A 13,325-nucleotide genomic window follows, 5' to 3' on the forward strand; every position below is an offset into this window, starting at 1 on the left:
TAAATCCCAAGACCCGTTCTCAGGCAACATATATAGTCTAGGGTAAAAATAAAAAATAAGGAAACCAAATCCTAGTCGAATCGGGAAAACCGCGCAGAGTTCCGCTTTCCTTCCGCGATGCGGAAGGATCGCGCAAGGTTCTGGGGCTTCACGCTTTCCTTCCGCGATGCGGAAGGATCGCGTGGCTCTGATGCCTAGTCTTGTGTCCGCTTTCTTCACGCGATGCGGAAGAAAAGCAGGGCCTTCGGTTCAGTTTCTTTCCTTTTAGTTCATCGGTCTTCGATTCGTCATCTCGTCTACTCGTCGTATGCTCCAAAATTACTCACTTTAAGCACAATTTTCCATCATTTGTCATCTCTGTACCTATACACAAGAAATATGACGACATAAGTTCAAATACGACGAATTCATCATAGATTAAGCGACAAAAGTCATAAGAGTAAGATGTAAAATGACACGAAACATGATATTTGTGCCAAATATCATTATTGTTACCTTCCTATACTATAATTTTTTTTTTAATCTAAAGTCTCTTGTCGTGCCAAGTGGCATAGAGAGAAACTTCACTCAATTTATAGTGTATAAGAACTAGAACGTAGGCCTGAAAAAGTATCAATGTGGCATTTATATTCATTTTTAAAAATTAATTTTTTGTCTCGAAACTCAGATCTTTTGTTAACAATTGTTAAACTAGTTGAAATTCATAACCTCATTAAAATAATACCAAAAATAATTTAATAAAAGAAATGATAATCCAATTAGGTTGATCATCCTCTTCGACACCTATATACACTACAATAGTGGCAATAAGTTCAGTAATTGCTTTTTATACGATCCAAACCCAGTCTAATCTAACGGCAATATTGGTGTACGTTACAGTGTGTCTGAGAAATTTGTTCGATAATGGAAACTCAAAAAACACTTCTAGAAAATAAAACTCTCTTCATTTCAATTAAATGACAATATCTTATGATAGGGCATGGAGTTTAACATATTTATTTTTGACTTATGTCACGTATTGTATTAGTAGAAGTGAAAGAAAAGGACTAAAATAATGATTAAACATTACTTTTACCTAGAGAAAACATCGTATTTAATCTGGAATGTTCAATTTTATCTTCGGATATATTTTTGTTCATTCATACAGATGACGTTAGCAAATCGTCTTCTATTTTGCCTTTGTCATTAACGGACGGAGTGAGTTAACTCTACATGTCCAAATATTTTGAGAAAAATATTAAACGTCCAAATTTATCCTTAACTTTTGATTATGAGTTAAAGTTACCTCAAATTCGAGCTTGTTAAGGGCCAAGAGCAAAAACGAGACTTTTTCCCAACGGCCGAGAGGTATTGTTAGGCCAAAAGTCAAATGAATGACAAAATTACTCAATTTTGAATAAAACACGAACAATTTTAACAATCTTTGTTTGTTTGTTTGTTTTTTTTTTTTTTTTTTTTTTTTTTTTTAAAAAGAATCCCTTTAATGAATTTGAATTTACGTGATATTGAGCTAATCTTCGGTACACCATTTGCACCCTCGTAGTAAACATTCAAGGTCCACATGTGGAAAAAAAAAAAAAAACAAGATTACACATGCGAGAGAGTGATATCAAAGGTTTATATAGAAGTCTTGAACCACATATAAAATAACGTAAACTTCTGGGCTGAATGATTAAGATTCTCTCAGCTTCAAGGTTGTTTTGAGCTCAAACTTGATTCCAGTATATTAACTATCATTCAAAAGCTTAAGCTCATTAGGTTACAATTAGAAAATATGATACATTCTGTCATATTAATATACTAATCAGTTTTTCTTATGCTAACACCTAAAAGTTTGTCAGTAATAATTTAAAAATTAGTTGATAAAATACTTATAATTTGGAATTTTAATTTTATGTTACTAGCTCTAGTTCAAATGGTAAATGACAAAATAGTGAAATGAAATCGAATGTCTGGTCGTTTGGAATTTTGGATAAGATGTCACAATGGCACAATCGTCCAAACTATTTCTGAATCTGAAGTTTGGCAATAAAGTTAGTGCTTAATTCCATGGTATTTCAGATTTTCCAACTTCACAATTAGGAAATTATGGGAATCTGGAGATGTATAGTTTTTTTCTTTCCATTGTAATTTCCACCTCTCCCGGGAGACAAAACTAAATGGCCATTTGGCCTTGAATTTTTTTATTTTTTCCCGGAGTTGAATTCCGAAAATCATGTTTGGCTATAAAATTTCGAAATTCAGAATGTTTCGGAATTTGAAAAACACCAAAAAGTTGTTTTCACTTTTTTCTCTCCAAATCATTCACAAAATTGAAAAAACAACTCTAATTTATATTCATGGCCAAACACAACTCCAATTTTCAAATATCATTTTTCACTTTGAAAATAAAAACTACTTTTTTCAAATACTCACAATTTTCATGTCCCTTAAGAGATTTTAATAGTGCCCCCACAACAAGACTAGGTAATGGGTCACAAATGTCAGCAGAAGGCAATGCGTGATGCTGATAGCCAGCAATTAACCAGCATGTACTACTGGGTTTGAATTTCCTCTAGTGACCCTTTTGACCATTCATTTGCAGACAACACTCATGAAACCAAAAACATTTAATCAAGTTCATAGTCCAACATACTACCCCAGTCAAGACTGTGACACAACCTTAAAGATGAAAACATGTTGCGTCGTCCTCATCTTTTGTCCTACTTAAATGATAATTGTAACACTGGCAAATTCAGTTTTTAGGTGCTATGGGTTTTGAGTTGAGAGAGTAGCTTTTTTAAAATGTATACATAGTTATAGCTATACTCGTTCTTTCTTTCTTAGGATATTGCCACTACTACAATATTTTTTTTTTGACAGATTCCATTGAAAATGTGCTTAGTCGAAACGTTTTCAACAGATTTTTAATATTTCCAACAGTATTTCGACAGAAATGTCTGTGAGAGGTTGGCGTTTTTTCAGTTGTGTGACTAACACGAATTCACGGTTGGATTCGTCACTGTCGACAGCTCGATAATAGATTCTTTGCTCAATTTGTAAGCTCAAGTTGGAGTGTATTTTACTGAGTTTGGGCCTGTGGACCATATTTGCTTAACAGCCCATCATGTGAGGTTGTATTTGTCCTCCAACTGGGCTGGTCGAATAGGAAATGGGCCAAGAATTTTACTAGAGAGGCAGCCCAAGAAGATGTGGGTTGTTTGGGTCATAAAGTTCTAATGGTTGCCAAAATCGAGGGAGAAAAGTAAAATTTGATGATAGATAATAGCTAGTACTGTTACATTGTTAAGGGCCCGTTGGCCATGAAAATTGTGAGTGTTGGAAAAAAGTAAATTTTTTTTTTTTCAAAGTGAAAAATGATATTTGAAAAGTGTAGTTGTGATTGGTCATGAATACAAATTGCAGTTGTTTTCAAATTTTTGTGAGCAGGGGCTTATGTAGCACATTGCGTGGGGGTTCAATTGAATCCCAAACTTTCGACACGGAGTATAAATTTATGTGTAAAAATCTATCAAAATTGCAATAATAGTCGACATGAATCCCATAACTTTTAAATAAATGGTTTATGCGCTAAGAATGTTAAAAGGTTGAACCCCTAAAGTTTAAATTCTGGATCCGCCTTTGTTTGTGAGTGATTTTGAGTGAAAAATGTAAAACAACTTTTTGATGTTTTTTCAATTCCACATCTGGAATTTGAGGAAATTTTATGATCAGACATGATTTTCGAAATTCAACTCCTAAAGAAGTAAAAGATATTCATGGCCAAACGGCCACTAATCAAAATTTATTGAGAATGTCCAAAATCTTCGATGGCGAAGGAAAATCTATACCAACTCTCCTAAAGTTCAAATTTTTGGAGATGACAATTTTTCATTTTCCTTGATTACATTTGCAAACAATGTCCCTCATATATTCTTTTTAACAAAAAGGTGGCGATGAGCCTTGAATTTAGTATCTCTGATGTTCTGGTACATATTGAATTGCATGGTTATCTGATGTGAAATTTTAAGTTCTTAGAAATTACACTTATATGGAAAAATGATTTGTTTTCACGTGGAAAAATGATAGGTTAGTACCGATTAACCCAGATTTAATTAATATGTCTTAAGCATCTGTTTCTTTTAAAATGTACCTAACTTGTGCTTATTTAGTTCTTTAATAGTGGTAAATGATTCCATTTTCCAACAGAAGGCATCATCATAGGATTTTCTTAAGTGATCACAAAGCGATCTTTGAATCACTGCCTTTTATTAAAATAATATATACATATTAAAATATTCCCAGCTATTTTTCACGTAGAGTCCACGCTAAATAAAGTCATTACAAATTGCCCTATTAACTCTATGAAAGTCTATGCAACTATTTTTTTACGACCCAACGGAAATGTTATTATTTTTATCATATGTGCTGTAAGCAAGGAGTTTCCCTTAAATATCGACCGATTAACTTTTTTGCATAATTTCATTTAGACATGATACTCGTTAATCATATAGGAGAGAAACATTATTCATTATTGAAATTACAATTAAGTATTAGACAATTTTATAAAGTTTTCATGACAAAGCTCGTTACCGCAATTTGAGTTCAATGGGTCCAATTGAACCTACTCTTTTTTAAGTAAAGTATAGAGATTTGTCTAAGAAAAAGTTAATACTAGTACTAAATACTGAACACATGATTTAAAAGTGAAATACATTCATTGGTAAAAAATAAAAATTGAAACCATCAAGTTTAAATCTTAATTCCTCCACGTCTATTTTGACCCGACCAATTTAACACTCATTCCTATATTATTGTTTCATATGTTGCAAGTGCCCATTTACAAAACAGAATACACAGCGATCAAAATATCTCGATATTAATTTTTTGGAAAAGTTCAATACCCTTCGTTATCTATTGGGTCAATTATGCATACTATTGGGTTAATTATGCCTACTCTTATTTATGGTCCAAATTACCTACTAATCTAATGACCGGCCATGTGTCCTAATCCTAGACTCCCGAACCCATTTCACAATAATTTCATCGATCAAATATTTCTCCGATCCCCCGAATGAAATAATAATACTAGTACTTGTTTTTAAATTCGGTTTTACGGAACGTAATTGTTCATGGATACTTAGAGAGAAGCTTTAAGGATTATGGTTCTTTCTCGAAGCTTAGGCCCGGTAACATTCCATTGGTAAAAAATTTGAGATTGGAAATTCATGGTTCTACAATTCGTCTTTGGGTATTCAGTAATATTCCGTCCAAAACTCTCCCTCAACTTCTATCTTAATTTGGAATGCCTAAAGTGAGGAGGAAACAATTGTTGCTCTCCGTTTTTTTCAACGAATGATTGATTTTGGGATAACGCCGGATGGCGACCACTCAAAGCTTCCGGCAAATTGAGGGCCATTAGAATGGGCGACAATTCATTGGTGAAATAATTTCATGATCGGATCGATATTATTGTTTCAAATGGGTTGAGAGTCTAGTTAGGACAAGTGCCCATTAGGGGTAAATTTGGACAAGTATAAGAGTAAGGGCATAATTAACCCAGAATACACAGGCAATCAAAATAAATAATTTCTCAAAATTCAGGGGTAATTTTGGCCCTTTTCCCTTAAATTTTTGGATAAGAGAAAAAAGGGATGAAGATTGGTGTACAACAAAAGCAATTATTGGTTTGAGTCAAGTTGTGTACTATAAAGTGAAGTTGTTGTTTGAGAATACATTGCACGAAAAGATGCTCTTTCCAATTGAATTTTTATCTTAAAATTAAGGGATAAGAAGCTAGCTCTATTACCCCCCTAAACATTTAAAACGGAATAATTACTTTCTATGTGGCAAAGAGAGTGTGTAGAGAGTGAAACATAAAAAAAGCTTTTAAAACTTATTTTTTTTTTCTTAAAAGAAAATAAATCTATCTTCCACATTTAGTTTTAAAAAAGGTTTTAAAGAAAATAATTAATTTTTTCAAAATTTTATAAAAATTCGGCCTTTTTCACATTTTGGCAAGACACTCCGGAATTTGAAAAATAAAAGTGTCCTAAGAAAATGAAATCATGAAAATCAAGATTTTTTAAGACATTTTAAAAAAATAATCAAGTTTCCATATTTTTAACAAATCCATTTTTCCATATTTAAAAAAAAAAATCATTTTCGGGGCAAAAAAACAAATTTTCAAATTTTTTTTTTAAAAAAAGGTTTTAAAAATCCTTTTTTAAAAGAAAATTCGAGTTTTTAATCCATGTTTTTAGTTTTTTTTTTTTTTTTTTAAATGGGTTTAAAAAAAATCAAATTTTCCAAATTAAAAAATTGACTAAGAAACTCATTTTTTTTTAATGAAAATTCATGTTTTTATTTTTATTTTAAAAAAAATTGACACGTAAGCGGTTAAAAAAATTAAAAAGAGAAAGAAAACAAATAAATACACATGGAAGTGTATGTCATTCTCTTGGATGTACACGGCTTTTAGGGGGTAATTATTTAAATAAGTTTAGGGGGGTAATAGGACCCTGAAAAGGTAAGGTGTGTCGTAGCAATTCAAATAGTTCGGGGGGGGGTCTTGTCCCTAAAATTAAAGAAGCTAGGATCAAAAGAAGCTTTCTACGGAATATGGGACATATGCAAAGGTTTTAACTGGATAATGGCCTAATGGACACTCAAATGTGCCTAAACAGAAAACTCAAAAGTTTAAAGCCGCCTATCAATTTCCTACTGGCAAAATATGGGGCACGATAACAATGAAAAAGGCCAAAAAGTGTTTCATTATTATTCCATCCTAATCTCCAATTATTATATTGGCTAAGATCCTTTATAATATGCATGTATATTATTTGGTTTTTGGCCCTTAGCAAATGGAAACATCTTGGATGTACACAGGGGCAGATTTAAAGGGTTCCTAACGTGTTCGCCCGAACATCTTCGGCAAAAAATTACACTATATATGTAAGGTAGATTTTTTGTGCTTACGTACATATATAGGTTTTGAATACGCTAAACAATGTAAAAGTTAAATTTCCGTAGTTCGGGGTGTTAATCCTCACGTGTACTTTGCATATATTGAATGCATGTTTTAGGCTAAGCAATGATGTCTATTATCCTCAAGTACTATCGCAGCCTGTAGGCAAGTAATAGGTAATTTCATAAGTGGTTTTTATGGAGTATTAATTCTTCAAGTCCCACTGAAGAAATATAACTGTAACTAGCCGTTGTAGCAAGTGGATTACAACTTAAACAAATATAAAATGGAAGAAGACATAGTGTAGTTGTCCACTTACATTCCCATCACCTCTATCTACAATCATAACTCCAACTACTTTTCTCTATACAACTCAGTATTTTCACTACTCTTCTCTATATTGTTCATAGAATACTTTATTTCTAATAGTGCATACATTCATTATATTTTGTTGCGTAGGAAAATTCCAATTTAAATTGTTTATAGCATACTTTATTTCTACTGGTGCATACATTCATTATATCTTGTTGCGTAGGAAAATTTGAATTTAAAGGATTAGAGACCGCATATTATCAAGGCTCGAACTTAAGATTTCTAACAAAAATATAGATGAGTATTTAAAATTCCACCACAATTTAAGATGAATTTCATGATATTTTATATTGCTTTAACTAATCTATGCATATGATGGTGGCATTATAAGTCACGTTATATACACTTGAAAGAAACATAAAATGGTTTTCAGTATCTCTCTTAGTAACACTCTTATCACTTGTCTCAATGTTGTTTTCATACATTTATTTCATAACAAATAGAGCTAATTTCTGGTTTTGTCCAAATCCAGGGTTAGAAATTTTTAATGCAATCAAGCTTTTAATAGATGAAAAACTTAGAAAAACAAGATACTAGTAGAAAACGTTATGAAAAAAAAAAAAGAGAAAAGGAAAAAATAACATAAAACTATAAAAGTAATTGTACTTTTCATTATCTTTCCAACTTATTTGAAAGGATAAAATAATAGACTCTGCAGTCTCATTCAGACTTTTCAGAATCCATAATATTTGAGGAAACCTATCACATTTATATCCAAAACTAAATAAAAATAAAGAAAAAAAAAAAGAAAATATCAAATAATAAAAATTAAATAGAAAAAAAAAAAAAAAAAAGAGCTTTCAAACCACAACCTGGATCCACCGTGCCACACTGGGCACCCCTTGGTTTACTGCAAATACCATGTAATACCCTGGTGGCGCCACCTTCCCGTCAGGCGGAGCTGTACATCCGATCCTATATTTTCCGGCGACATCATTAGGAATCGCACTTGTTACACTCAACTTCACAAGCCTTTGTCCTTGTGAAAATGAATGTGTAGAAAATGGAGCACTTGCTAAATTCACCTCCACAATCCCAACCACTGGCAGCTCAACTGTCACCACCACCCCGAAATCTTCACCGTACTTGATCTTTTCCGGTGATTCGATTATTACTGGTCTAAGATTTGCTCTGTCGGGTGATAAATACTCCGGAGAAAACGCTTCGATACGTAATTCGGTTGGAAATTCTGTTGCAAACTTGTAAAAAAAGTGTGGGTTACTTCCTGCGATCAAGATTCGACCGTCTGGTAATAAATTGGCTGTTGAATGATACATTCTTGGTACTGTACCTGTTGGGATCAAAATAATCAGGATGTCGTGCAGAAGCTAATAATTGCAAATCTCTAACGATGATAAATCAGAATACGAAAGCTAATATAAAAGTTTTCCCAACATTACCAGGATTCAAAGTCATGAAACGAAGTCCTAATGGTTCATTTGGTCTGTATAAAACAGGGTTTAAACATGGATTTGATGCCATTTCAAAGCCTTGTGTTCCTGCTTGAGCTCCATTAATGATGAGAATTTCTCCGGTTGGAAACATTACCTGTTGAGATCGAAATAACAAGACGTCACGCGAAAGTTAATGTTTGATTTTGGCAGCAATACAGCAGTGAAACTATTCTAAAATTAAAGAAGTATTATATTTAATATAGTTCAGTCAACTCACCTATATATGAAGAAAACAAATATAAAAAACATAAAATTTATTGTGAGAATAATTTTTCCCTAAATAAGATTCTTTAATGACCATATTGGGATGTTATTCCAAAAAAAAAAAAAATGATAGATATGGTAAAATCTTTTTGAAGAAAAACACAACGATAATATAATATCCAAATAAAATAGTAGGAAATTCAGGACAAATCATAAAATTACCATATCACCCATGATTCTTGCAAAAGGCATATCTTCCATTTCCCAAACTGGGTTCTCACCAGTTGCTTCAATTCTACCACAACTCCCATGTGCAGGTGTATCTATACTCCTTTCTAAATACGCACCAAATTGAGCTCCACCACATATTACAATGATCGCTCTAGAATAATCCTCTGTAAGTGCAAGCATAGCTGATGATCCTGCTGATGGGTAATTTCTTGGCCCACCATCAAGTGTTGGATAATCTTTTACTACTTTATTTGCTGTAAAATCATACATAACAGCTTTGTTGTTGGCAAATATGAATAGATGTCCGTTGGGTAGTAAATGAACATAAGGGTAAAGATTATCATATTGTTTATCTGCAGCTTGAGTTAAAAATGGGAATTCAAATGCTCCTTCTTTTCTTGGTGGGAAAAATTCCACACTATTAGCTGCACGGCCACCGACAATTATGATTTCACCGTTTGGTAGTATTTGATTAGTGGAATACCATCTACCTGTTGGAAAATTATATATCAAGAACATAAAATATACGAAGAAGAACACAAAGATAAAGATTTGATAATATGAATAACCAACATAGAATTGAAGGCTGAAGTTGCAATTAAATAGAACAGGTGTGGTAAAGGATACAATCCTTCATTAGTAGACACCTTTTCATTTGAAATACTAACTAGTGTTAATTTTAGTGAAGCAAAATTCGAACAGTACCTTGTGAAAGTTGAATTTCTTGAAGTTCTTCCCAATCACAGATGGAGCTAGAAGATTCACAAGGAGTGAATTTTCGAAATTTACGGAACCCGTCAAGGTCGCCGCCGGTTTGAAGAAGTGTACCTGTGAGGATCAAAATAACAAGGCGTTATGCGAAAGCTAATGATGGATAAATTAGACAGCAAAGTGAACTACAAATTGGCCTAAAAACTAATATAAAAGAAAGTGTAAAACTAGAAAATAAAATTGAAAATTCAGGGCAAACCCTATCAGTACCATCAGGGAGAAACTGGCCAGAGGAACACCACGTGTCGGTGAGGATCATGAGGGGACGAATTGTGTTTGTTTGCAAATCAAGAAGAACAGAGTGGGCATAACAGTCTTTTTTCAAAATGGGGTCATTAGGGTCCACACGGCAATGGTGGGGAGGTAGTTTTTTCCTGGAAGGACCGATGCTGGTGCGGTCAAGGAGGACGACGGTGTTGAAGTGTGTGACAGCTGTGTGCATGGAGGAAATTCCGGCGTCGGGGACGAGGAGTTCCCACGTGCCAGGGAGGTCGGCACGTGTGGGAATAAGGAAGAAGAAAAGGAATAGAAGGTTCCATGTCGTCATAGGTTTAGTGAGTTGAGGAAATGGGAGCTTATAGAAGAGTGTTTGGTGTTGAAGTCTAAAATATAGAGTAGTGCATGAGAAAAGGACAAGAAGAAAAGGAGGAGGTGGATTAGTTTGAGAAGTAAAAATTAGGTAATGGACAAAATGATATCGTATGCTGTTGAAGAGAGAAGACTGATGAGTGTTTCTGTGATCTATAAAGTCACTAAAGACACAGCATATGTCAAAATTACACACTCCCTCTTAACTTGGAAACTTAGAGCATGTGTCAAAATTACACACTCCCCTTGAAACTTAGAGCATATGTCAAAATTAGGTAATAATGCAATTACAATTGCTATTCTCCCTTTCCCAATTTATTTGAAGAGTTCGGAGTATGAGGATCAAAACACATAGATTCTTCAAATATCTTAAAATAACATTTACAAATTTGAAAACTACACAAAAATATAAGTCACTATAGTTAATGATATAAAATACTTTTAAGAAGTTATAGTCAAGGAAAAAATAGTTTGATTCCCCAAATAATTACACTTTCACATAATTGGGACGGAGGAGTAAATTAAACTATTTAAAACTCTCGAAATCTGAAAAATGCCAACATAAATTTGGATAGAGGAAGATACTATATTTTTGTGCTTCCTTGTCTTCTCTGTAACCCCTTTTTTTGTGACTATTGCATCTGATAAAAGGAGGCCAAGTTACCCATCCCATCACTATCCCTCCACGTCCAGGCCGACCAGCCTACCAATTAGATCGTGGATAATATAATGGAAGCTTAATATTGGGTAAATTAAGAAAATAAAATAGGTCTTGCTCTCAAATGAATCTTGAATTTGACTCAACTCCAAAAAATTATAGCTTATAAGGTAACAATTGTCCAAGATAACGAGATCTATGTCCCCTTCCCACCACTGAATGGGACTCAACAGCATCTTACTTTTATGTCTCTAGAAAAGGAGGCACTTTATTAACCGTAAATATAACATGTGTAATTGATATCTCGTAAACTCTGGCATCTAATGACGATATGTATTGAAGTCAGAGGTGTAGCAAAAAAGAAAAAAGTAAATCATTTTTCTGTGTTTTGCTTTAATGTCCAATATGTTCACATATAGGGGGAAAAATAGATGGTAGAAGTGTCGGCAATTTTACTTTATGCAATTGTAAGAACTATAGAAGAGACCATGGAATGTAGCATGTGGTTATGTTGTACTATGTTTGGCCAAAAAAAAAAAAAAAAGGATATGAGGTAAAAGGAATGGACTCCATTCGATGGAGTAAAGATGAGAAAGAACCTTACTGCTTTTAACAGTACGGGCCGCCATGTGAAGAAATTGATTCATTTCCTTTTTAACCATTTCTACTTTGGCTTTCATGAGTTTGGTTGCTGAATTTCTACTTTCTTTGAACTTTAAAGATCTCTAGGCTTGATATTTGACATTTCAATTTGTTTACATCTCATGTCCTATTTGTAGTCAATGCTTAAAAATCATCCCATCATGGCAATTAGTTAAAGCTATCGCTAGAGGTGGAACTAGAATTTTTAGCTTATGGGTTCTGGATCACATTTTTTGTTACTTATTGAATTCTGAATAAATTAATTTTGTACATATTAAACAAATTTTGACATAAGTTTGAGCCAGAGTTATTGGGTTCTGTCAAACGCATAACTCGAATGCTGGCTTGGCCCCCGGCTAATCTTTGCCCCACTTTGCACATTTCCTGAAAGTAGGACCACAGATTGAGTTTATACAGAGATAGTACATTGACCCAATTAGCAGTTTATTAGATTGGATTTCCAGAAAATGTGTTTTTCACCTTTAAATAGAACATAGTAAATGATTCTTGAAAAGCTAGAAGGGAATTCTAGCTTGTTGATTGTATTCGAACTCTACCAGGGATATGTAAAACTTTAGCAGTTGTTGTTCTATATTTGGTTTATAGTAACAACAACAATCATACCTAAGTCTCAAATTAAACTAGTTGAGTAGGCTATATGGATCCTTTATATCAATTTTGCTTTATGTGGCAGTTTCATTTTGATACTCAATAATTTGTCTTCGAATACTAAACTACTTCATTCATACTACAGGTTCCACTACCAACTTTTGCACCTCCATTAAACGAGCTTAATTTTACCCTTGAATATGATGCCTTGATCTGTCGTACCTAGAGATTAAATATTTCTTCTGTATATGAAAGATCAGCACAAAGGTCTTAATCAACACTATTTTTTCTCAGTAGGGACACTCATTAGAGAGAAAAATAAACGAGAAAAAAGAAGTTCCAAATTCGGTACCAATAATAAACAAAAGGAGTGACTCAGAATAATTACAACTTGCAAACACACTGCAAAATGATAAAACCAGTGTTTGTTTGCACCAAAAGACACCATAAGTGAACACACACACCACAGCTAAGCAAAACCAAAAACAAGTCATAGTAAACTATGTCCTCATTATTAGTTTAGCATGCGACAGGCCACTAAAAAAAAAAAAAAAAACGAAAAATCAGGCAATAAGCACAAGCAATATAGACATAAATAGAAATGGAAATGAAAGAAATTAGGCTTATTACAATAAGGAATTGTCAAATGAATAACTGCCGAAAGTTAACACTTTGATTCTACATTAACCGCGTCTTATGGTACACTCTGCACACAGCACCAGTGGTCTAGTGGTAGAATAGTACCCTGCCACGGTACAGACCCGGGTTCGATTCCCGGCTGGTGCATTATCTTTTTCTATTCTCACATCTATCTTTTTGCATCCTTAATTTTGTTCCTCGTCTAAAGTCT

At 33.5% G+C, this 13,325-nt stretch overlaps 1 protein-coding gene and 1 non-coding gene across 2 annotated transcripts; one reads left to right on the forward strand and one right to left on the reverse strand.

The window, feature by feature from the left end:
- Positions 1-7,914: 7,914 nt before the first annotated feature.
- Positions 7,915-10,749, reverse strand: LOC132049747 (aldehyde oxidase GLOX). The gene is made up of 5 exons (XM_059440667.1): positions 10,189-10,749; positions 9,913-10,035; positions 9,199-9,698; positions 8,719-8,866; positions 7,915-8,609 (listed from the first exon to the last, which is right to left on the reverse strand). The coding sequence occupies exons 1-5, from the start codon at positions 10,523-10,525 to the stop codon at positions 8,119-8,121; spliced, it is 1,599 nt and encodes a 532-aa protein (XP_059296650.1). The 5' UTR covers positions 10,526-10,749; the 3' UTR covers positions 7,915-8,118.
- A 2,441-nt stretch (positions 10,750-13,190) lies between these two features.
- TRNAG-GCC (transfer RNA glycine (anticodon GCC)) lies at positions 13,191-13,261 on the forward strand. Its single transcript has one exon. It is a non-coding gene; the product is annotated as a tRNA-Gly (tRNA).
- The last annotated feature ends 64 nt before the right edge of the window (positions 13,262-13,325 follow it).

This window comes from Lycium ferocissimum, chromosome 3 (assembly GCF_029784015.1).
Source record: "Lycium ferocissimum isolate CSIRO_LF1 chromosome 3, AGI_CSIRO_Lferr_CH_V1, whole genome shotgun sequence".
In the NCBI taxonomy this organism is placed as follows: domain Eukaryota; kingdom Viridiplantae; phylum Streptophyta; class Magnoliopsida; order Solanales; family Solanaceae; genus Lycium; species Lycium ferocissimum.

What these genes read in the sequence shown, in the direction of transcription:
- LOC132049747 (XM_059440667.1), bottom strand. Translation starts at nt 10,525, where the DNA reads ATGACGACATGGAACCTTCTATTCCTTTTCTTCTTCCTTATTCCCACA. An exon ending in TGGCCAGTTTCTCCCTGATG is followed by an intron (nt 10,036 to 10,188) that starts GTACTGATAGGG and finishes TGATCCTCACAG; the next exon opens with GTACACTTCTTCAAACCGGC. An exon ending in TTTCATGACTTTGAATCCTG is followed by an intron (nt 8,610 to 8,718) that starts GTAATGTTGGGA and finishes TGATCCCAACAG; the next exon opens with GTACAGTACCAAGAATGTAT.